We start from the raw sequence: 22,729 nt of genomic DNA, 5'->3' as shown, positions 1-22,729 counted from the left end.
AAACAAATTTCTATCTCCCCGACAATTGAATTATTAAAAAAGTTGTGTATAAAGTAATTATTTTAAAAAAAAAACCTCAAGCTTATCCATATTGAAAACTCGAAAGCGTTCTTAGTCGTCCATTTATAAGGCCATGTCCCCACGCTCTCTTTCTCTCTCTCTCTCTCTCTCAAGGAAAAGACACAAGTCAAAACAAAAGGAAGAAATAATGCACGAGATCCCAGAAAGCACTGTGATGAGAAAAGCTCGCTAGTTGCTAGTTTCTACTACTGTAATTAATAACCAAGCAGCCCACAAACCCAAGAGAAAGAAATGCATAATAAATAAATTATTAAAAAATCTGAAGAAAAATGTCTCATCTACTATTCTTCTTCTCACACTCTCCCACAGCCACAGCCACAGCCACTGCCACACCTCGCTCTCTCACCTTCTCTTGCTTCAACCTTTTACCTTTGCATATACTTCATCATCATCATCACCATCCACTTCCAATTTCGAAACTGAAGCTAAGGCCAATCCACCATCCGATTCTTTCCAAACCCATCTCACCTTCAAGCTCAAGGCCTAGTTGTTCATCCCCAGAAGATCTTCACCTTGTTTCAACAACCGGTAATTGTATTGAATTTCTCTTTTTAAAGCTAACACTTTTACAATATATACTAACAACCCAGTTCTTCTTTTCTTTTTGATTTGGTGGGCTTTGGCAGAATGTTCTGATGGCAGTGTGTTGTTCCGGTTTGCCAATGCGAGTGAGCTCGAAAAAATTGATGAAGAAGAAGAAGAAGAAAAAGAATCAAATGGTTACAATCACAAGGACTTTCAACATAATTTGTATTCTGATAGAGAACAAACAAGTAACCCAACTGAAGTGGATGATCAAATTTCTATAAGCAGAGAGATTACTAATACCGATACTGATACTGATAGCTGCGTGGTGAAAGCAGCAGCCGTATTACATACCAAAATAACTGAGTCCTCTGCCAATGTTATTCAGGATTTAGGAACCAATGTGCATATACAGAAGGATGATTCTATTGAAGATGGTAAATATGTCATTATGAGTTCTAAGAGTGAAGTTGATACATCCAGTGTTTCTTTGGTTCTAGATGAGGTTTCAGATTTTGGAAAGGTTAGTAGTCCTTGTGAGGAAGTTTCAGGAGAGAAGATTTCTGGTGAAACTAGAATCCAACTGAAATCTTCTGAATCCGAGTCTACGGTTGATCAAGTATCCAGTAGTCATGCTTCTGAAACAAGTAACATGGTGAATGCTGATAAGGATCATAGTGTGGATACAAATACAGTGGTGAGTCTGATGACTTACATGACTGATGAAAAAAGTAATGAAGGCAATGTCACTCAAGAGATGATGGATGTGTCCACTTCATTAGAGGCCAAACCAGTTCTCGATAAGGAGATAAGCCATAATCCAGAGCATGAATCTGTTAATGCAGATGAAATTGAAAGCTCAACAGTGGTAAGTCCCTATATTCTTTTCTTATAAGTAGTGAGCAGCCATTAGTCTTGGTTTCTGTATAGTTGATTATTAGCAGCTCAATACATTCTTATTCTTGCTATTATGCTTGAAGAAGATGATAGATATTCAAATTATAAAGGGGTAAATAGTATTATGACCATCAATTAACTGATATGCTTATAAATTTGAGTAGTTGGTATATAGTGTTCCTCTCCTCCAGTGGCAGAACCAGAAATTTCATTTGGGATTTGTAGAGTTATTATATATTATTGAAAAATTGGGGACATTGAAAAAATTGTGCAATCTTGGGGGTTCGTTTAATTTATATACTTCCTTAGAAATTTTCTTATAGATTGTGGGTTCTAAGGGGAATTTTTTTTAAAAAAAAGGGGGGCCATTGATAAAGGTCTAGTGAAAAAATCTAGCAAGTGAAACTTTGTGATACCTCAATAATCCTTTCCTCCTTTCACTGTCACTTCTAAGTGAAGAAGCGATAGCACTTTCCAGTGTCTCTTAAGCTGTCAATATTCCCCCTTAGTACTTGGAGCTAAGCACTATACACTAGTCCATCTAGTTATGCTTTATATTGTTTACTCTTTTTGTATGTATTTTGACTGCATTACTAGATATGGTTTAGTTATTAGGTTCTGTAGCATATTGTTTTCTGACCTGAAGCAGGAAAGATAACATTAAATGTGAATTAACAGTGATTAAAAGAAAGAAATTGTACTTTTAATCCTGTCAGTTTTACCCAAAATTCTCATTTTTCTGTTGTATCAAAAAATGTCATAAGTCTTGTAATATAGCATAAGTATGGGTAATAGATGGCTTGTTAACTTTGCAACAATTAGAAGACAAATTTGCAATTTTAAGACAAGGGATCAAATGAAAATTCAGGTCAAACTAGGAAGGTGAAAAGGGTTAATAGCCCTTAAAGATTTTGTAAATGGAGCAAAAGGACCAAAATTTTGGTGACAATGAAAAATATGAGTATAACAGTTTACATATGCTGATAATAACATGTGGCCTCCATTATTTATCAAGAAAGAGGAAAATGAGCACGCCTTCTATCTGCCATTATAAATAAAAATATTTATGATTAGTTGACAAACTTGTCAAGTGAAGCATCTGTAAATTTCTTCTTGTTAAATTAGAAGTATTTATCAGCAGGTGATGACGCCTGTGGCCACTTCATTAGAGGCCGAACCAGTTTTCAACGAAGAGATAAGACGTAATCCAGAGGATGAATCTGTAAATGCAGATGAAATTGGAAGCTCAACAGTGGTAAGTCCTTTACTTTTCTTATATGCAGAGTAGTGAGCTTTATTCTTGGTTTGTGGGTGCTGGTTATTTGCAGCTTAATACAACCTTATTCTTATTATTATGCATGTAGAAGATGATAGGTAGTGAAATTATAAAGGGCTAGATAGTATTATGTTCATAAATCAACTGATATGCTTATAAATTTAAGGACAAAGAACTTTAAGAAATTCTTGAGTAGGCAGTATATAGTGTTCCTCTCCCCCAGCTGCCAAACTAGAATTTCATTTGGGGTTTGTAGATATGTTATACATTGAAATTTCTGTACAAAACAAAGGTAGAACGGAAATGTCTATCATTTGGGATGGCCATATTGTATCTGCATCAGATATGGTACTACAATATTCTTGATTTTGTATTCGATACAACTCAAATTTATCCTTAATAATAAAATTTCAATTTATTTTAGGATACATGATTTAGATACTTGCCAGATACAACATAGATAAATTTAGGATATATTTGAGATTAAATTTTATTATTCATACCAAAAAAAAAAAATCAGACTGTTATAAAAAAACAATTTTTAAAATGAAAATTTATGACCATAGGAGTTTAAATTTAATTATTATGGTCTATTGAAATAAAATCAATAGGAAAAAACAAAGAAAAAAGAGATGATTTTTATCAAAGGATGTCAAAAACAGTTATTTTCCAGACTTAGCTGCTCATTCTAATCTTCTTTCACCTCTTCTCCAAAGACATGCAGACATGCTCTTTTATATTTTTTTTTCTTTTAAATATCTGAATACTTTTTTTTTATAAAACATAATATCTTTTAAATATCATGCAGCATTTTATATGTTTCCAAAAGATGTACTGACATATTAGCGTTGTATTGTATCCGTATCCATATTCAATAAGATTTCCATTTCCTCCTAATTGCACAATGCTTTCTACAATGGTTTTTTTTTTTTTTTTGGTATTTCATTCTGGCTTTGAACATATTATCTGACTGTTTGCTTCATACAATGTTTTGCTGTGATTGGCAATTTGCTCATTAGGTAGTTTGCAAACTCAAGCAACTCTGTATTTTTGTCATATGTAGTTAGAAGACAGTGTGCATTCCTTGTATTCAAAGGAAGAATTCTCTGTATGTGATGCACATGGAAGCAATGTTGCCCAATTATTAACAGATCCCAAAGCTGTAGAATTGCTTTCAATTGAGAGTACTTCGAATGGGTATGCTACTTTCTGACTCTCTCTTCCCTTCCCACTTGTAATTTTCTACATTTTGGTGCGAATGTGTGTTCTGGATGACTTTATTTACTACAAGGCATCTAGAGTTTGATAGAGTTAACTATAGTAGAAAATGCTGCCCCTGGTTTTACAGTATAACATCTGCCTCTGCTTTATACCTAATCCTGGTTTGGATTGTAATGCTTTATGTATATGAAGAATCATATATATGTTATAGGTTCCCTGTATTGATGTAGGCAAAACTATATTTGTTATTTTTTTTAATACGTGATTGCATTAATGGTACAAATCATCTTTAGTCTATTTCTACCTTAATTTATTGGATAAGGCCAGCAATGGCTTGCATACTTCTTAAATGATGCCTTATTACTATTTTATCCTGGAAATTTTTGGCTTTTCAGCCAAGTATAAATATTGACCTATAAAGTTGTGCTAAAATACATGTTTTATAACATGGGAAAGCAGACCTTACCCCCTGTGGTTAGGCTGAAAAAATGACCCCCTAGAATTTAGTTTGTAACACTAAACTCCCTTGTGGTCAAGATCAAATTTAAAAAGCCAAAATGTTAAGCATCTTTTAGGGAAATAATTATAACATGTTATTAAACATTTTAGCGCCATTCCATATACTATTTGCACTCCAATTATCAAAAAAAAAAAAATATATATATATATATATATATATATATATTTGTGTGTGTGTGTGCGTGCGCACGTGGGTGTGTGTGTTTAAGTGAAGAAGTGAAGGAAAAACTGAAAAAAAAATTAATAAAAAAAAAGTATAAAAAATTGCCCATCAATGAAAAGGGGGGGGGGGGGGGGGGAGGGAGGAAAACTCTTTAAATGTTTCCATCATTTTCCATCAAATAGGCTAATTGTCGTTACAGATATCTACCCAATTTCCACATGACATATGCTGAAAATTGCAATTATTCATTTCACATTCTTTCCTTTCCCACATTTTCTCTATGGCCATGCACTGAATCACAGGATAAAAAAAATCCTATATTTGCAAATTTATTGATGCTCCGCAATTGCTTGGCCACCCAAGGAAACAGCCATGAAAGAAGTTGAAATGGAGGGCTTGCCTTGGGTGTTGTTCAAGCCATTCTGCAATTCTTTCAAACACTGAATATAACCACCATTGCCTCACCCAAGGAGACCAAAATATGAATTCTTGCCAGCCCCCAACCAAACCCTCTATATGTGTGTGTGTCATGTCATTATCACAAACCAAAACTGATTTCCTCTCTTTGTTTTTCAAGCTCTAAATTTCGTATAAAGATCGATAGGTAAGTAAAATAAAAAATCAAAAGAAAATAAAATTTTAAAGGAGGACTTGTTAAACCATACTAGCACCTTCTTTCCCACCCGAATCTTTTCTTTTTCCTTACTTTTTTCTGTTTAATTTTCCCCTTTTTCTGGTTTTTCTCTTAAATTTTCTGTTTTACAAGTCCTTGAAATTTAACAAAATAAAGTAACAGATGGCACAGGTGGGTACTATATCACATTTAAAATCACAAATTCTGTGTATATATAATAATGATATATGTACACGAAGTACTTGCTCTTAAGACATAGTATTGCTCACCCTCTATAGAAAAAGCTGAGATCTTTGAAGGGAAGACCATTGTGAGCAAGTATCCGGAGTTCCGGACAATTTACTCTGAAAGAGTTATGTACTATTCTGTTCCTCATGTTTGTTCATTGTCTATACACTCAGGGAGCAAATTTCCACAGCAGGACTTATCCTATATTCTGGTGCTGCTTTATTGCCACATCCCTCTAAGGTATGTTCTTAATTTCCTTGTATTATGACTTGTTCCTTCAGTAAATGGTTATTTAATCTTTAGCAATTGTGGTATAGTATAGTATAGTATGGATAGATAGATAAAATGTTTTACATTAAGCAGAAATTACTCGTTCAAATCTCCCATTCCTCCTCCCCCTAGGGGCCACAAACTTTTGACATGTGCATTTGACATTTACACTTTGTTTGAGGACAGGGTAGAGGGGTGGAAAGACTTAAAATAGGGCAGGAGAGAATAGGCAGGGAGAAATAAAATCCATTTGGGGTAGGGTTTAGAGGGAGGACCAAAACCCTTCCTAACTCACCATATCTAATCCACCCAAAATTGATGGATTGAAACTCTTCTTTCATCCCTTCCACAACTTTAGAATTTTTCACTGTATTCCAATGTAGAACACAGGATGAAATCAGCAAGTTGACAACAAGAGGTGGCTCTTCTTCCCTTCCTTCCTTTTGGACTCCTCTTCCTCCTTCCTCATTTCCCTTCCCCCTCCATCCCTCATACTTTCCGTCTCTTCTATCAAACATTGTTTAGTCAAGCTATCAGATGTTACAGTGAAATACTCAAACCGAGTAATTAAATTTTTTGAAGGTTTTACATGTGAGGCATTATAGTTGAGCTTTTGGGTTGATGTGACTTTTAAAAAGGCTTATTTTGCCTAAATATTGAATGTAATCTTCTTGAATTTGAGTGTTAGTGTCCTTCCATTTTAAGAGTCAAAATAAAATTTTGGATTACTTTAATATTATTTTATTTGGTGTTTGGCTTGAATTTGAATATTAAGGATCAGTAATTCGAAAAATAATAATGACCAGGCATTGACAGGTGGAGAGGATGCTTATTTTGTTGCTGGCCAGAACTGGCTAGGTGTGGCTGATGGAGTGGGTCAGTGGTCATTGGAAGGTATCATTTTCATGATATGTATGTTTTCCATAAAGCATCCATTATATTAAATCATGCAATATCAGTGTTGACTTAGTTATATACTTATATTATGCTTCTGCCTTATTCCTCAGGAATTAATGCCGGACGGTATGCCCAAGAGCTCTTGGAGAACTGTGAAAAGATAGTGTTAGACTCCGAAAGTGTTTCAATGACCAAACCAGAAGAAGTTCTTGTAAGAAGTGCTGCAGAATCACAATCTCCTGGATCATCTACTGTTTTGGTTGCTTACTTTGATGGTCAGGTATATATTTCACCATACTTAAGACTTCAATAGATTCCCATATTGTGGTTAGTATCAATAGACTTAAGACTTTTTTTGCTATTTTTTACCTGTTTGAGGATCTAAAAACAAATATGCTCATTATATCTCATTAGTGATCCTCTCCTTAGGTTGAGAAAATAATAAGTTTGATTATCAGCTTAAATGGAATTGAATTCAGTAATACAACCTTTTTTTCTTTATAACTAATAAAAATTTATTAAAATAAACACAAACAGAAAAGGTGGGCAAAACTTGAAAGAGCGATTATGAACGAAAGTTCAGAAAAGTTGGTTGACAAAACTCAGGAGAAGTTTTATGCTTCCTACAAGCCCTCTCACCTAGTAATGCTTTTACATCTCTAGGAAGAAATGGTTCTACTTCTAGAGCAAAATGTTATTTTTAGGAACCATCAACTTAAAGGGTCAAGTTGTTTGATAATGGACTTACATGTATAGAGCTGAGCAAATGACCGAAATTATGGTACCCCAAGGTCCAAACTAAAGAACACTCTGTCAAACATTAAAAAAAAATTCCAGCGTATTGTGGAATTACATTCCAATAAAATCAAATGGAGGTAGGCGTCAGAAGGTTTTGAACTACCCAAGACCAAAACCGGATCAAACTACTTGAAAATTAGTGCCAAAATAATAATAATAATAATAATAAGCAAAAAAAAAAAAAAAATGGTGATAAAACCCCTAGCTTTTGGATTGCTACACCCAACCTAACCAAAGAAACTGCCTTCCAATACCCCTAGAGTCAAGATTCTGATTTTGGGAAATGTTTGGATTACCCTAATGGGAATAATTCTTGTGAGGTATAGTTTGGTTTTTATCAGCATAAAATATAGCAGATGACCTTTAATCACATGCAAAATGCAGCTTTGAAAAGTGTAGTTGAAACCAATACAGAAATTCCATCTCTTGAGATGCTATTTACGTATCAGCCAGAAACTCTTGGCTGCTTTAGCAGATTGAAATCTAAGAAGGATCATGCATGCTGCATGTTAAGGGATGCTAAAAATCAAATTCTGCAGATGTTATTGTAAGCATATTAACAGCTGCTAATATCAGTAGGTGTAAGTAGCGTCTTGTGTTGTCAGATTTGATTCTGAGGCAATTTGACTTGGACGACTTACAGGGTTTAAATGAGTTCATTCAAAAAAAGAAAGAGGAACAATGGATAAAAGATCCTACCCACAAAAAGAAGACTTGAAAGAAAAAGAAGAATGAGAAGAATAGGATGATTTTACTCAAATCCCCCCCCCCTTCCCCCCAAAGACAAAAGCAAAACAAAACAGTGATTATCTTTTTTTTGTCACAAAACATTATTTTATATTCACCTTAAAAATTTTTAGAAGCACCCATGGCTGAATACCGTTTAATATTACAAGCCTATAATAACTATAAGATAAGGAATATTTTTTTAGAGAGAAGTGAAGGAAAGAGGTTGAAAATGGAAGGGTAAAGTACCAAAATGAAAATTGAAATTTTTGGGAAGTTTATGCATCCGCATAGCATAAATTCCCTAACTAGTTCATTTTCTAAAGAAAATGATTTGGTTAGGTTTTGAGATTTCAGATTGACAAACCATGAACAAAAATGTTTTAGTTAGTACTTTAGAAAGTCAAAGTGCTATTAAGATTGCTGCCTAGGTGCTGGAAGTTACTCTATGTTGCTCGACACCTACTCAACCAATTGAGAAGTCAAGATTTCAACAGATCAAGCTACATCTCGACCAATAGAATATTATGATTACTGAAACGTAAAATTACCCGTCAAACCATTAAGTGTGATTAGGGTTTTGTGTTAACAGCCTAAGGGTATTTAAACAAACCCTAATACACATCCAAGAGACTTTTGGAGCTGCTCTATTATAGATTTGAAGGTTTTGTGCCTCTTGCTCACAAAAGTCGCTACTGGAGATCATTCTACAAACAATTTGAACTGGCAAATATTGAAGTTGTGCAAACCATTCATCTCATGTACTGGATCTAAACCTTCAAGTGGAGTTTTGATTTTTTTGATTTTTTTTTTTTTTTGTAATCAAAGGTGATTGTACCAAAATTAGTTAACACAAACAAATCTAAATAGGGTGTCATTGTTTTGTCTGTCTAGCCATCAAGGTATTGGTTTGTTTGTTAGTATGAGCATGGAAAGATGTGGGTTGTTGAGAAAGTATACTTTATCTAACAGATACTGGGCATTTCTTTCCTTCTTTTAGTGCTGGACAGTTATAAACTCTTACAATATGATGCTTCACAAACATTTTCTTGCAAGGCTGTACATCATCTATTACAATTTCAATTCATAGGTTCTCCACGTGGCCAATATTGGAGACTCAGGATTTATAGCAATAAGAAATGGTGCTGTCTTTAACAGATCATCTGCAATGGTTCACGGATTCAATTTTCCATTACAGATTGAGAGAGATGACGATCCCACAGAATTCATAGAGGTACGTAGGATCAAAGTCATTAGTTTTCCAACCAAGTCTTCTAAATTGTATAGGCACAATATTTTTAGAAATCTGTTACTAGTTTAAATGATAAGAACACTATTTCTTCACTTTATATCCCAACTCTTCTTGAAAATTGGTCTGTTGTACTTGTCCATGTTCAAGCACAAGATGAAGGGCACAAAAGTTATGAGAGAATAATAAACACAGAATTCTGCTAAATTATATGTTTATGTTTCTGGGATACACAGTTGATTTTTATGGAGTTTTAGTATAAACGTGTCTGTTTCAGGGTTACAAAATAGATCTGGATGAAGGAGATGTAATTGTCACTGCAACTGACGGCCTTTTTGACAACTTATATGAGAAAGAGATAGCTTCAGCTGTATCCAACTTATTGCAAGCCAGTTTGAAACCTCAGGTCTGCATTTTCAACAATATCCAATGCTTTTAAAAAGAGAGAGAATTGATTGACATTAGTCTCATCAAGCCATAGATAACATGTTATTGCAAAAGGCCTGTGGTGCATATAGCAATCAAATATGAATGAAAGCACACCATTGCTGTTCTCTTTTTGGTTCTTATACTGGATGTGTCCCTATTTGTGGCAATTTCATTTATAGATGTCAAACAGCACCCTCCTTGACCATTGGCCATCCAAAATTATCTCTTAAGTGGGAACTAATCTTCAGCTAACCTGAAATATTTTAGGCCTTAATTATTAACAACCTTGCAGTGGTTTCTAAGACGCCTGTTTTTGTGGCTCAGGATATAGCAGAGTACTTGGCCATGAGAGCTCAAGAAGTAGGGCGGTCAGCATGTGTAAGGACCCCATTTGCAGATGCAGCCCAGGCAGCAGGGTACGTGGGATATACTGGTGGCAAGCTCGATGATGTAACTGTCATTGTGTCATTAGTACAAAAGAGATCCAGCTGTAACTCACAGTAAGTTTGACCTTCTTTATATCATTTTTCCATTTGTAAATACCAAAATTCCAATCTTTTTATTTTTGTGGTATGTAATATATGGTGATATTCATTCTTAATTATTGGATGAATGCTAGTAAGGTCATATTTTTCTCTTTGATTTTAGGCTCTATTGCTCTAGATGCCTATAATGGAAGTAATTATTGAGGCTTAGATTTCTTTAAAATCAAAGGTCTATACGTGGCACCATAGTTGGTTAAAAGCGGAATGTGCTTGCATGACTCTTTTGTATTCCATAGATCTTTTTGACTGTGTCCAAGATTCTTGTCCCCGTTTAAGGGGGAGTTCTCTTGGTTTACATGTTACATTCAAGTACTCTGGCTGTAAAAATTCAAGAAACGGTGTAGAAAATGTGTTGCGTTACAGACATTGTACTTCACATCAAATCAGATATCTGTTTAACTTTTGTTCCCTTCAAATATAATTTTGTGTGTTACATCTAACACTATATTCTTAGGGTGCGTTTGTTTGAAAGTGGGACAGTATGGATGGAAAATTTTGGAGAGAATAAGAAGGAAAACTTTTTTAGAGTGTGTTTGGTTGGGTGGAGAGAAAGAAAAATATATGGTAGAGCTCAGGTATTTTCTCCCCTGACCCACCAAAATGTTTTTTCTCTAAAATGGAGAGAAAACTGAGTGATGATAAATTTTTTCTTGATTGACAAAAATGCCCAGTACATATACACACACTTCTTCAACTTGCTTTTATTTTTATTTTTTTCTCAGTAAGTTGCTTCGGCTTATGTGTTTTTTATTTTTCTTTTTTCTTTTTTTTGGGGCAGTTACGTTGCCATCCTTCTTTTTCTTATTTATTTATTTTTTTTTTAGGCTTGGGCGTGCGTGCCTTCTTTCCTCTTCTTTATTTTTTTTTCTTCTACAGGGCAGTTGCCTTTCCTTTCTTTTTTTTACCTATTCTTTTTTTCTTCTTTTGATTTTCTGGGCTTGGGCGTGATAGTTTTTTTTTTAACTAGTCATGATTTTTTTTTTACATGCTCAGTTGCCTTTCCTTTCTTTTTTTTACTTATTCTTTTTTTCTTCTTTTGATTTTCTAGGCTTGGGCGTGATAGTTTTTTTTTTTAACTAGTCATGATTTTTTTTTTACATGCTTTTTTTTTAATAAATTTGGGTGATTTTTTTGTGGTTATTTGTCACTTTTTTGTTTTAATTAAGTATCATTCTTTAGTAAGGACATATAAGTAAATTTATTCAAACCCATTTTTTCCACCCTTCTACTTTTTCACTCCAACCAAATAAATAGGAGAGAAAATAAAATTTTTTCTATCTTCTCACTTTTCCACTCCTCCAACCAAACGGACCCTTAAACCAACTGTTACCAAAGGCTAATAAGTCTTACAGAACACACTCTCTCTCTCTCTCTTAAATACTTTGACACACCAAATAGAAATGAAATTTCCAGAACAATGCACTGGCGGGGATGACTATAATGCTAAAATTTAGGCAAAAACTGGAACCTTTCCCAGTCTCCTAACCCAGTTAAGGCTGAATTTGTTATCAACGCACATCAGCTTGGCAACTAATCAAATCACCTTGCATATAGCTAACATTGTCCTCGGATGTTTGGTCAAGTATGATCATGGGTTTTCTCTTTCATAGTTTCCTCTGGTTCTTGTAATTAATATTAGGAGTTCTCTATTTGGCCTTTCTTTTGTAATTGATACACAAGGAACTTAAGCACACTTGATCTGACGTCTAAAATGCAGTCCAAAGTTGAATACAAGTCTATCAAAAAGATTGTTGTTGAGTACACTTATCAGTTAGTTGAGCTAGTAATAAGGTCTCTAATAATGGTATAAGAGCAGGGGCAGCGCTACTTGCTGGTAAGGTTGGTCACATGACCACCCTGAATTGGAAAAAATAAAAATTGTATACCCGAAAAGAAAATAAATTTTAAATTTACATGGGTTGTGGTTCATCTTGAAAATGTTCTTGACCAACCTAAAAAATTGAGTCCACTCCAAGTAAAATTTGATCCCTCCAAAATCTTGGCCCGTTGAAGGTTGAACAAAAAAAATGCCCAAATAAATAAAAATCAGCCCAAATGATAAAATACAAAAGAGAGTGGTCTCTTCATTGTCAGGTGAAATAAGATAAATCGGTGAAGTATAACGTGTACCTTTATTTTTTTATTTAACTAATGCTATGTTTCTAACCTTTTTACGATAAATTTTATATGGCAAGTTATTTTTTCCAATTAGTTATAGCTTGTCATTTTATGTGTTATAAAAATGTTGTGAATATATCATTTTTTTTCCCTTTAAATTGAACACTTTAGTTTTATGTTGGTTAGAATATTCACATCAGTTCATGTAAAAATTTATGTATTTTTAAGTATATAAACCTTTTGTTTTACATAACCTATTTTTCAAAGCATTCTCATCACTTGCACACTAATCAAAAAAGTGAAAAACTAAGAAATGAATAAAATAATCTTTTTACATATGAACAGTACCCGTATAAATTTACAGTGATATAGTAAATGTGGAAGGAAATGCAAAATTTTAGATGATCTTTTGTTATATGGAGAATGTTAACTAGCACCACTTGGTGCTGATTAAGTGCAGAAAAGACAACAAAAAAAAAATTGTCAAAAAAAGTCAAAAAATCTTAAATAGTACCTACAAAACTAAAAAATTGATATAAATTGAAAAAAAAAAAAAGATAAAAATTGTGCCAGGAAAAAGTAAAAAATTTTGTGCTTAACGGGCACCGTGAGGTGCCATTGATACAACCCTTGTTATATTTGTACAAGAGAATCTTGACGATCTTTCTCTATCATTTTTGGTTAAGTTTAGTTTGATTACATCCATTTCTGTTGGGTAAGTGTGTTTCTAATACTTAAGGTCATGAAAGTGAGTTTGTGAGGATACAAGCTATTCCTTAAAGCAAGGTGCTCATTGACTGCCAATTGCAAGTTGGTCAACAACTTACTTCATAACATAGGGTCAATAACAGTTTTTAGTTAATAAGCAGGTGTGCTGCCTCCTTGTTGTGTCATTTTTGTTATTAATTTCCTTTGATATTAATATTCGACAATAACATTTATGTATATGCTTGTAAACGTTTGATGTATGGATGATTAGGTTGTTGCCCTGTTTTCCGATAAATTTTACTTTTTTCATTATCTTTTTGGCTTTTTAATTTAGAAGGGAGGCATCACACAAATGAGCAGATTGAAGATATTATAGAGAAATTTTTTGTGGGGTGGATTCAAAACTTAAAAGTTAATAACTTCTTTTTTTAATTTTATAGAGACTTTGATGATTGGAATTAATAACTTCTTTTTTTTTTTAATAAATACTTTATTGCTCAACCCGAAAAAGAGGAGAAACAAAATAACTGGACCAAATTCCATCTCTATCCAAAGCTCACAAAATCGAAGAAGGCAGATTTGAGATAGGAACCAGCTTAGTCCGGCTTACAAGAGCTGTCTATTGGGCCAAAAGATGGGCAGAGACATTGCCCTCCTTACAAACAAAAGAAAATTTTACATTGGTAAAATACTTTACAAATAACTTCTTTTCTAAATTTTCTTTACTCAGATATACCTTGGAGAGAGGATTGTGATAGGCTGTGTTGGAGATTGAACAGGAGCAGCAAGTTTGATGCTTGTTCATTCCATATTTGTCCTTCGTGGTACTAGTGCAGTTTCTTTTCCTTGGAAGAGTATTTAGGGTGTTGAGGCTCGAAAGAGAGTTTCTGTTCCTTTTTTTGGGGGGGGGGGGGGGTATGGAGAACAACTTGGAATAAAACCCTTACTCAGTTACTTGTGACAATCCCAAGAAGAGAGGCTTTACTTTAGTGAAATACTGTGTTCTGTGTGCTAGTATAGTGTAGCGGTGAGACAGTAAATCATCTCTCAGTACATTGCTTTGTAGCTTGTACTCTGTGGAGCTTTTTTTTTAGATCTTTCGAGATTTAGTGGGTGTTATTGAAGACAATCATGAGTCTCTTGTTTGGTTGGTAGAATTGGTTTGGGAATCATTCTTCAAATATTCGGAATTTATTCCCTTTGTGTTTGTTGTGGATTTTGTGGAGAGAATGAAATCCCACTTTGAAAATGCAAAAAGTTTGATGGCTCAATTGCAAGCATTATTAATTGGAACTTTGTTTGACTGATCTTTAGTTTGGTATTCATTTTATAGATTTACTTGAGGTATTGAAAATGATTAAAAATGTAATAATATATATGTAAATACAAAAATTAAAAATACATATTTGGCTCTTAAAGTTTAGAGTTATTTTAATTTTGGCCCTTTAGGTTTCAAATTTTTCATTTTGGTATTTCATTTTTTATTTCGTTTTCATAAAATTGAAGTAATCAATAAATTTTAAATGGATCAAAGTTATCAACTGTTAGAAGGTTAACTTAAAAATATATACAACGATAAATGCAAAATAGAATAATAAAATGTAGAGATGTACCAACTCAAAACTCTTTCCAACCAGCATCAAACAAATATCACTTTTATCGCGAAAAGCAAGTGGTTCTTATGTCTTAGAGATAATTTAAGTGAAAGAGAACAGTGTCTTTAGTTGAATTGGTTTGGGCCCCTTGACATAAGACATAACATGCTCCACTGGCTGGTGGAATCATTATCATGTTGTAATGCCACAGACAAAGGGCAATTGCTTCAATTCGTAAAGGAGTCCACATCATTGACAAACGAGAGAGAGAGAGAGAGAGAGAGAAGCATGTTTTCTTACAAAAATATTTATTACACACTCGTTCACATTCACGATTTCATGCATATATTTATGCTCGATGTGATCAGAATGCTCACATTTTAAAAACATTCAAATTTTAAATCATAAAAACGAATGTAAAAATAAATTTAAAATAGTGGATGTGTAAGAATCAAAATCAGTGGCATTGGCAATTTTGGGATCCAGATGCCAAAGGCAAAGGGTAGCTTGGCAGTTCTTTTTGACACTTTGACCTAAATATATTATGGAATAAGGGAGCACATAATTATATTTTTGGGTCCACTCACTTGAAATCACATATGGGACATCACGAGGCCAAGCAATCACAATTATGACGATTAGCCATGCCTAGCCAAAAGAAATAGACATAGGACTAGGAGTAATATATAATAGCAAAGTGAGTAGGAGAAAGAGAACGGTGCATTGCTGCGTGCATGGGTCACAAACGAAAGTGTCTTAATCATTTGGAGAGAAGCAAAGTTAGTATAATCATTGCATGGTCCAATTCTCCCTTTTGAATTTTAAATATGGAGAACTTTTGAAAGTCTCAACACTCATGAAGCTCCTTCCAGCGTTGATCGGTCTCTTGCAGATAAAAAGATTTTAATATTGCTGACACTCTCAGATTTTTAGCTCTCTGCCCATATTTGTAGTGTCAGTCACTCTCTAACATTATGTGTAGCGTCTATGTTTTAGCTAAGGGAATTCAATTTGTGGTCCTTAGGTGCATTGGGGTGTAAAACACTAAAACCGCAGTTGCTATTTTACGAACCAACATTTTAAAAATCAAGTTTATTTGGATATGTATTGTTTTTTTTTTTTTTTTTTTAGCAACCATGAATAGTGAGTTTTCAAATATATAACCTACTATTCAAGGGTTGTAAATATAAAAAAATATATTATTGGAGAGAGAGACAAAGAGGAAGAGAGGAAAGGGAGATGAAAAAGAAGAGAGAAAAACAAAACAAAAATTATATTATTTGATTGTGTAGTTTATATTATATTATTTTATTGTGTTGTATGTAAAAATAAGAACTAAAATGACGGGTGTATTATTAAAAAGGTCGGTAAAATAGATAAAATAATGTTTGGAAATATAAAATAAGTCCTTTTTTACATGCTTAGATACGAATGCGTCCTTAGGTGTCTTTTGGATATTAAGGAATTCAATATGTGCTCTTAGCATTTAAATTCTAAAGGAATGTAATAATGTCGATTATTAGTTTAGTAAGAATCTAACATTGAAAATTCTTAGAGTGCTATAGTTGCTAATTATTACCATTGAAAATGTATCGATATTCTTTCATATCGATAGGAATAGTCTATTTACTTATTTGTCCTATAAAAAAAACATGGTCATCGTCTAAAGAAACAAACCGATATCTGACTTGCCTTTCTATTGTTACATGTAGAGAAAGAGGCAATTATTATTATTATTATTATTTTAGTCAAACATCTGGAGGGGGAGGGACAATACTTCCTCTTGCCTTTCAAGTGAAAAACTGTAAGGGGAAGACTTTAGATAAGAGCAATACCCCTTCCCCCACCAAAAGCTTCTTTCTCCTTGATAATATGAAAACATAATTGTCTAAAAAAAATTACATTAGTTTAGATCAACCCATGCAATCATGCTGAAAAGATGTGTAACGACTCAAGAAATAGCGCTAGCCGCATCAGCGCTAATCATATTTGCGCTATACCTCAAAAGAACTGGTCACAATTGAGGCTCCTTGCAATTGTTAATAAAGCCCAGTTCAACCCAATAAATACTCGATGTGAGACTCATCACACACCAACACACATCACACAATTAATCAAATTGGGGCATTATAATCTCCCCCACTTTAAATCTCTAACGTCCTCGTTAGGGCCCACTTTGTGGGGTAGTGTCTCTAAGCCCACATGGGGTTACCGGGCCGGTTCGGATACCATATGTAACGACCAAAAAAAAAACGCTAGCCACATCTGCACTATACTTCAAAAGTATTAATCACAATTGAGGCTCCTTGTACTTGTTAATAAAGCCCAATTCAACCCAATAAATACCCGATGTGGGACTCATCACACACCACACACATCACACAATTAATCAAATTGGAGCATCACAAGATGAGTTAGATAATAATTACAGGATTCTATTAGTTAAGGATGAGGGTTCTAAAGCTGAAGTAATTTACCCTTTGAAGTTTGAAAATTTTTTAATTTTACACTCTAAAATTTCAGAATTTAGATTTTACCGCCTAAAGTTTTGGGGTTTGGATTTTATATCCTAATGTTTTAGAATTTAGATTTTACATCCTAAATTTTAGATGTGTTTGGTTTTACTTTCTAAAATTTGGGGTGTTTAGATTTTACACTCTAAAGTTTCAAAACCAAACACCCCCAAACTTTAAGAGGTAAAATCTAAATTCTGAAACATCAGAGTATAAAATCCAAATATCTCCAAACTTCAGATAGTAAATTCCAAATTTTGAAAATTCAGAGTGTAAAATTCAAACATAATTTTCAGTTTACCCGATGAGTTATTATGCCAGTGGAATCACAGTGAGTTGTGTTCTCTTTTCTTTTTTTATCTGATTTCTGGTATGGGTATTATGTGATGATGGTGGTTGATGCTAGTTGTGATTGTTTTTGTGGTTGTGGTGGTGGTGGTGGTGGTGGTGGTGGTTAATTTCGGTGGGGGGGGGGGGGTAGCAACTGCTGGTATGGATATTATGTATGTGGTTGATATATGGGTATTATGTGGAGGTGGCTAGTTTTGATTGTGGCTGTGTGGTGTTTGGTTATTTTTGTGGGTTGTGGATAAAGAAAAAAAGAGATTGGAGAGAGAGAGAGAGAGAGAGAGAGAGAGAGAGAGAGAGAGAGAGAGAGAGAGAGAGAGAGAGAGAGAGAGAGAGAGAGAGAGAGAGAGAGAGAGAGAGAGAGAGAGAGAGAGAGAAAAGTAGTTTATATTATTTTATTAGGTAATTTATTTATATTATTATTTAAGAGGCTTCCCATGTTTGGGATCCTCATTTTTTTTTATTAAAAAATGCCCATACACCCCTATGTTTAAGTAAAGACAAAATTAGAAAACAATCAAGTAAAAATACATCTAAATTCCCACTAAAATATTGTCTAAAATATATATAGGGTCACTCTCCTGTTGATTTTCAAATTACTTTAAGAATTTATAAATTAAATTCTCAAAATAATAATTACGTATATAAAATAAAACAAAAGTTTTATTTTATATTATTTTATTTAAAGTCTTATCATACTCACGAAACGCGTGTGATGAGGTTAGTATTAATTTATTAAACTGTATATAAAAATAGAAAGAATATTGAATGAGTTAAAAATTAAAATGATAAAATAAATAAAGTAAATTTTTAAAAGGTAAAATAAATCTTTTTTTTGACATCCTAATTCTCTTAAGAAAGAAAAAGATAAATACACTAAAAATTATTACTTTGTTGGGCCCACTCTCGTGCGATGGGATCCACCACATGAAAAAAGGGGACAGGAAGTCAGGAAGTGTGTAAACATTAAACACTCTTTCGGTGTTGAAATAAGAGCTTTTCTTTTCTTTTCTTTTCTTTTTTTGAGAATCCGGTGTTGAAATAAGATCTGTTTACTCAAACAAGAATTAGTAGAAGCATATCCCCAATCACATGGATATAGGCTTCTTTCTTAGCATGGCCCTAGGAATATGTAACGGCCGAATCAATCATATCATATGATTTGATGCACCTCAAGATATACAATTTGTTAATTCCCAACTTTTTAATTTTCAAATGGGCCGTAACTCTTGCATAAAGTTTGTTGAGAAGTGTGTATGTGTAGGGACAGAAGCGACAGATAAACCAGGTTCATCACCATGTTCATTTCGAGATCTATTAATGCCAACATAATAAGCAGTAATTAATTCATGTCTTTTATGTGCATCGCCCCCTTCTTCTTTTTTTACAGGATAAATTTTTTTCTCTAATCTAATACTTGTAAAGTGATCAATATGTCAATGGTGTGCAGTGATGTGCATTACTCTTTCTTAATTCTTAATTAAGCTTATCAAAATAAAATTCTTAATTAAGGGTTCAGTTAGCAGGTTCTCTTATGACGTTTGTTAATGAATTATTTTAGAAAAAATTTGATATTACTTCTATGAAAAATATAAAAAGTTATAAAAAATTTATTTGCTTTTTTCATTTTCCATAAAATATTCTAAAAGTATTTTTTAAATAATTGCTTGCATTTAGGCCATTGTTAACAAAATTCCTAAATTAAAATGAGTAGAATGTTAGCTCAATGCACATATTAAATATATAAAAAAAATTGTGTAAATATTGGTGAATTTTTGTTAGAGTTTTATTTAGAATAAAATAACTATTTTAATAATAATAGGGAAATGTTATTGGATATCCTAAGGCATTAGTTTAGGAAATATTTTTTAAAAAAATTTTATGGGCAAAGAAAAAAGCAATTAATTTTTTTGATAGTTTTTTATGTTTTTCATGAAAGTGGTGTCAAAATTTTCCTAAAATGATTTATTAACAATTGCTCTAAGGCCATCCGTTAACAGAATCCTATTATTAAGGGTCATGTTAACAAGTGTCTTTAGGGCAATTGTAAATAAACTAGTTTATGAAAGTTTTGACTCCTCTTTCAAGAAAAATATACAAAGCCGTCAAAATAATTAATTGCAATTTTCTTTTCCCATAACAAAGTTTCCTAAAATAGTTTCTAAACCAATACTCTTATTGGACATTTAGTTCGTCGTGATGTTACATTATACCATAATATTACATTATTGTAATCTTACATTAATGTAATCTCAGTACAATAATAAAATATTACATTGTTTAGAAATGTGATGAGATTAAGGCAGTGGTGGCTCTAGGAATTTTTTTTGAGTGGTCACTAAAAAAATTAAATTATACAAAATCTAATAAAGTAATAACTTGAATATTTGCTACAATTGCAAGTCAAGTCACTAAGGAGAGAAAAATTGTTGCGATTGCAAAGCCAAAAACAGTATAATTGTCATCACCATAAAAAAGAACTCACAACCACAATATTTTTCTTAGTACCATTTTCTAAGGAAAATGAAATTAGAGATTATTTTATTGAATAGGTTGAACAATCTACAAATTTAAATGATTATCGATTTTTATCTTTTTATTTTATAATAGGTTTTTTGTTGAACAATTTGTTCACTTGTTGTTGTTTGGTCTTGTCTTGTCTTGTTTTTGTTTGGTTTATATTTGTTGTTATTTGGGCTAATATTTATTATTGTTATTTAATTTTTTTTTAAAATTATAAAAGGGATTAAGGATTATGTTTGGGGTGGAAGAATTAATATTGAAGTAATACTACGTCCACAACATTTTTACAATAAATTTTAAGCAAAAAACTGTTATTGGTGGGTAGAAAAATAATATTGGTATTTGGGTTAAATTAGAATTAGTAACAGCTTACTGCATTGAATTTGTTGTGAAATTATTGTAAAAATGTTGTAAATGTAACATTACACTTATTTTTGTTGAACTCAAATTTTTGTAATTCTCAAGTTAGGATGTTCAAAATTTTTATTAGGGTGGTCACAATAGGTTAGTTTAGCATATGATATTTTTTTAACACGTGTATATATACATTTTTTTGCAAGTCAGGTGTGACCACCTTGGCTTGCATGTGGAGCCGCCAATGGATTAAGTTGATGTGATATATTTTGTAATTTTAGATTCTGCTAATGTTTTTTTTTTTTAGAAAAAATAAAATAAACCAAAAATCTTAATGTCAATCATCGTAATATGCATTACATCAAGGACATATCATAGCAAATCAAACTAACCCATTACAACAATAACATTTCCCTTAATAATACAAGACAACAATTTCTTTTCTCCCATTAATACCATTCACGAATTCCTAACTTTTGACCCCAAAAAATAAAAATTTACAAATCAACCCTTTAAAAAATTTTACCAAAACAAAATTTGATCATGAAAGAAGAAACATTTAGGGCATGTTTGGTAATGTTGTTTTACAAACATTGTTTAAGTGCTATAAAAGTACGTGTAGATGAAAAAATGTTGTAGAAATACATGTTGTGTTGTTTAAACAACGAAAACTGTTTAAACAAAGAAAACTGTCTAAACAATCCTAACAAACAGGCCCTTGGTCATGGGCATGGCAGCTGGCAAAAACAACAACAATTGGAGAAGCAACAATGCAACTCTCACAATTGGTTAGTCTCACTCCACATCTTCTTTCAGAGAGCCATTTTGGTTATCATCATTCACTTGCCATCACTCTCTCTCCACAACACGCGCCATGAGAAGTGGCTAAGAGCACTACTTGTCATTAGAGCCAGCCTTTTATCTTTGAAACCCATCCTACAAACAACTGTTGACTGTTGTTGAGCTCTAAAGAGAGAGTGCCAAGAGAATAATGAATAGAAATTAAAACTTGTCAAAGAGGTTTAAAATTTTTTTTTTTTTTTTGAGAAATTTTGCTATGCCCATTTGCCGAAAACTAAAAAATGACACTTTATTCACCTGTGGTCTAATCCATTAACAAAACACTACCCCCATGTGGCTTGCCGTTACTCTAACACTATATCACGTAAAAAGACAACATAAATTGAATCAAAACACCAACCTTAGAGAAACAAACTTGCCCCTAGAATGAACACTATTTCTCTTTGATTTTAGTCCACTCCATCAAGATCAACATGTGAAATTCCAATCGGAATGACAACTGAACTTGATAATGGGAGTTTCACGGGTTGATATTGATGGAGTGGACCAAAATCGAAGAGAAATTGTGTTCATTCTAGGGGCAAGTTTGTTTCTCTAAGGTTGGTGTTTTGATTCAATTTATGTTGTCTTTTTACGTGATATAGTGTTAGAGTAACAGTAAGCCGCAGGCTAGCAATGTTTTGTTAACAGATCATACCACAGGTGATTTTTAGACCACGGGTGGGTAAAGTGTTTTTAGGCAAACCATAAGTGGGCAAAGTGTAATATCCGTTCTCTATAATAACTCTTTATCTTCAAATCAAGAAACTAATCAATTTTAGAGTTTTAACCTATGTGGGTAAAGTGTAATTTCCCCTTCTTTTTTTTAAGAGTTTTAACCTATGCATCCGCTCTCTATAATAGCTTTTTATCATTAGATTAAGAAACTAATCAATTTTAGGTGTTGGCAATGATTGAACCTCAGATCTCTTATTCAACCATTAGAGATTTTACGAGACCCAGTTGTTTTGTAAGCTTATACGTGCTCTAAGAATGTAGTCAAAATTTCTGAGTTAGGGGCAGGGTATAAACAATTAATTTATTAAAAGTCTAAAATTATAAATAAGCATTTATTTAGTATTAACAAAAATAAAAACACAAAATCACTATTTTGCAATACATAACAATGCAATCATCTACTACAAAAATAAAAACACAAAACCCCATTGTTTTTTACTACATTAGAGCATTTACATCATCTTGTACAAAAATTCTTGTTTATTTTAGCATGAGAGTCTTTTTTTTTAATATATATATTTGCTTTTTAAAAAA

At 32.9% G+C, this 22,729-nt stretch overlaps 1 protein-coding gene across 4 annotated transcripts; it reads left to right on the top strand.

Annotated features, from left to right (window-relative positions):
- Positions 1–237: 237 nt before the first annotated feature.
- Positions 238–10,651, top strand: LOC142641986 (uncharacterized). 4 transcript variants are annotated; one of them, XR_012845564.1, is made up of 10 exons: positions 238–609; positions 708–1,474; positions 2,642–2,758; positions 3,843–3,976; positions 5,718–5,784; positions 6,621–6,708; positions 6,822–6,991; positions 9,292–9,469; positions 9,762–9,890; positions 10,238–10,651. XR_012845564.1 is itself a non-coding variant. In XM_075816321.1 (10 exons), exons 1-10 carry the CDS (start codon positions 351–353, stop codon positions 10,415–10,417), a joined length of 2,052 nt encoding a protein of 683 aa, XP_075672436.1. In that variant the 5' UTR covers positions 238–350; the 3' UTR covers positions 10,418–10,651. The 4 variants fall into 4 exon arrangements, 2 of the variants coding, with proteins under 2 accessions (XP_075672436.1, XP_075672435.1); XR_012845565.1 differs by having other exon boundaries at positions 9,394–9,469; positions 10,238–10,513; XM_075816321.1 differs by having other exon boundaries at positions 2,645–2,758; positions 9,326–9,469.
- The last annotated feature ends 12,078 nt before the right edge of the window (positions 10,652–22,729 follow it).

Source organism: Castanea sativa, chromosome 7 (assembly GCF_040712315.1).
Source record: "Castanea sativa cultivar Marrone di Chiusa Pesio chromosome 7, ASM4071231v1".
In the NCBI taxonomy this organism is placed as follows: domain Eukaryota; kingdom Viridiplantae; phylum Streptophyta; class Magnoliopsida; order Fagales; family Fagaceae; genus Castanea; species Castanea sativa.
The sequence above is the reverse complement of the archived record's forward strand: the minus strand, read 5'-3'. Positions and strand labels throughout refer to the sequence as shown.

Coding starts and splice junctions, on each gene's coding strand:
- LOC142641986 (XM_075816320.1), top strand. CDS start 351: ATGTCTCATCTACTATTCTTCTTCTCACACTCTCCCACAGCCACAGCC. Junction 9,470..9,761: donor ATCCCACAGAATTCATAGAG/GTACGTAGGATC, acceptor TGTCTGTTTCAG/GGTTACAAAATAGATCTGGA. Junction 9,891..10,237: donor AAGCCAGTTTGAAACCTCAG/GTCTGCATTTTC, acceptor TTTGTGGCTCAG/GATATAGCAGAGTACTTGGC.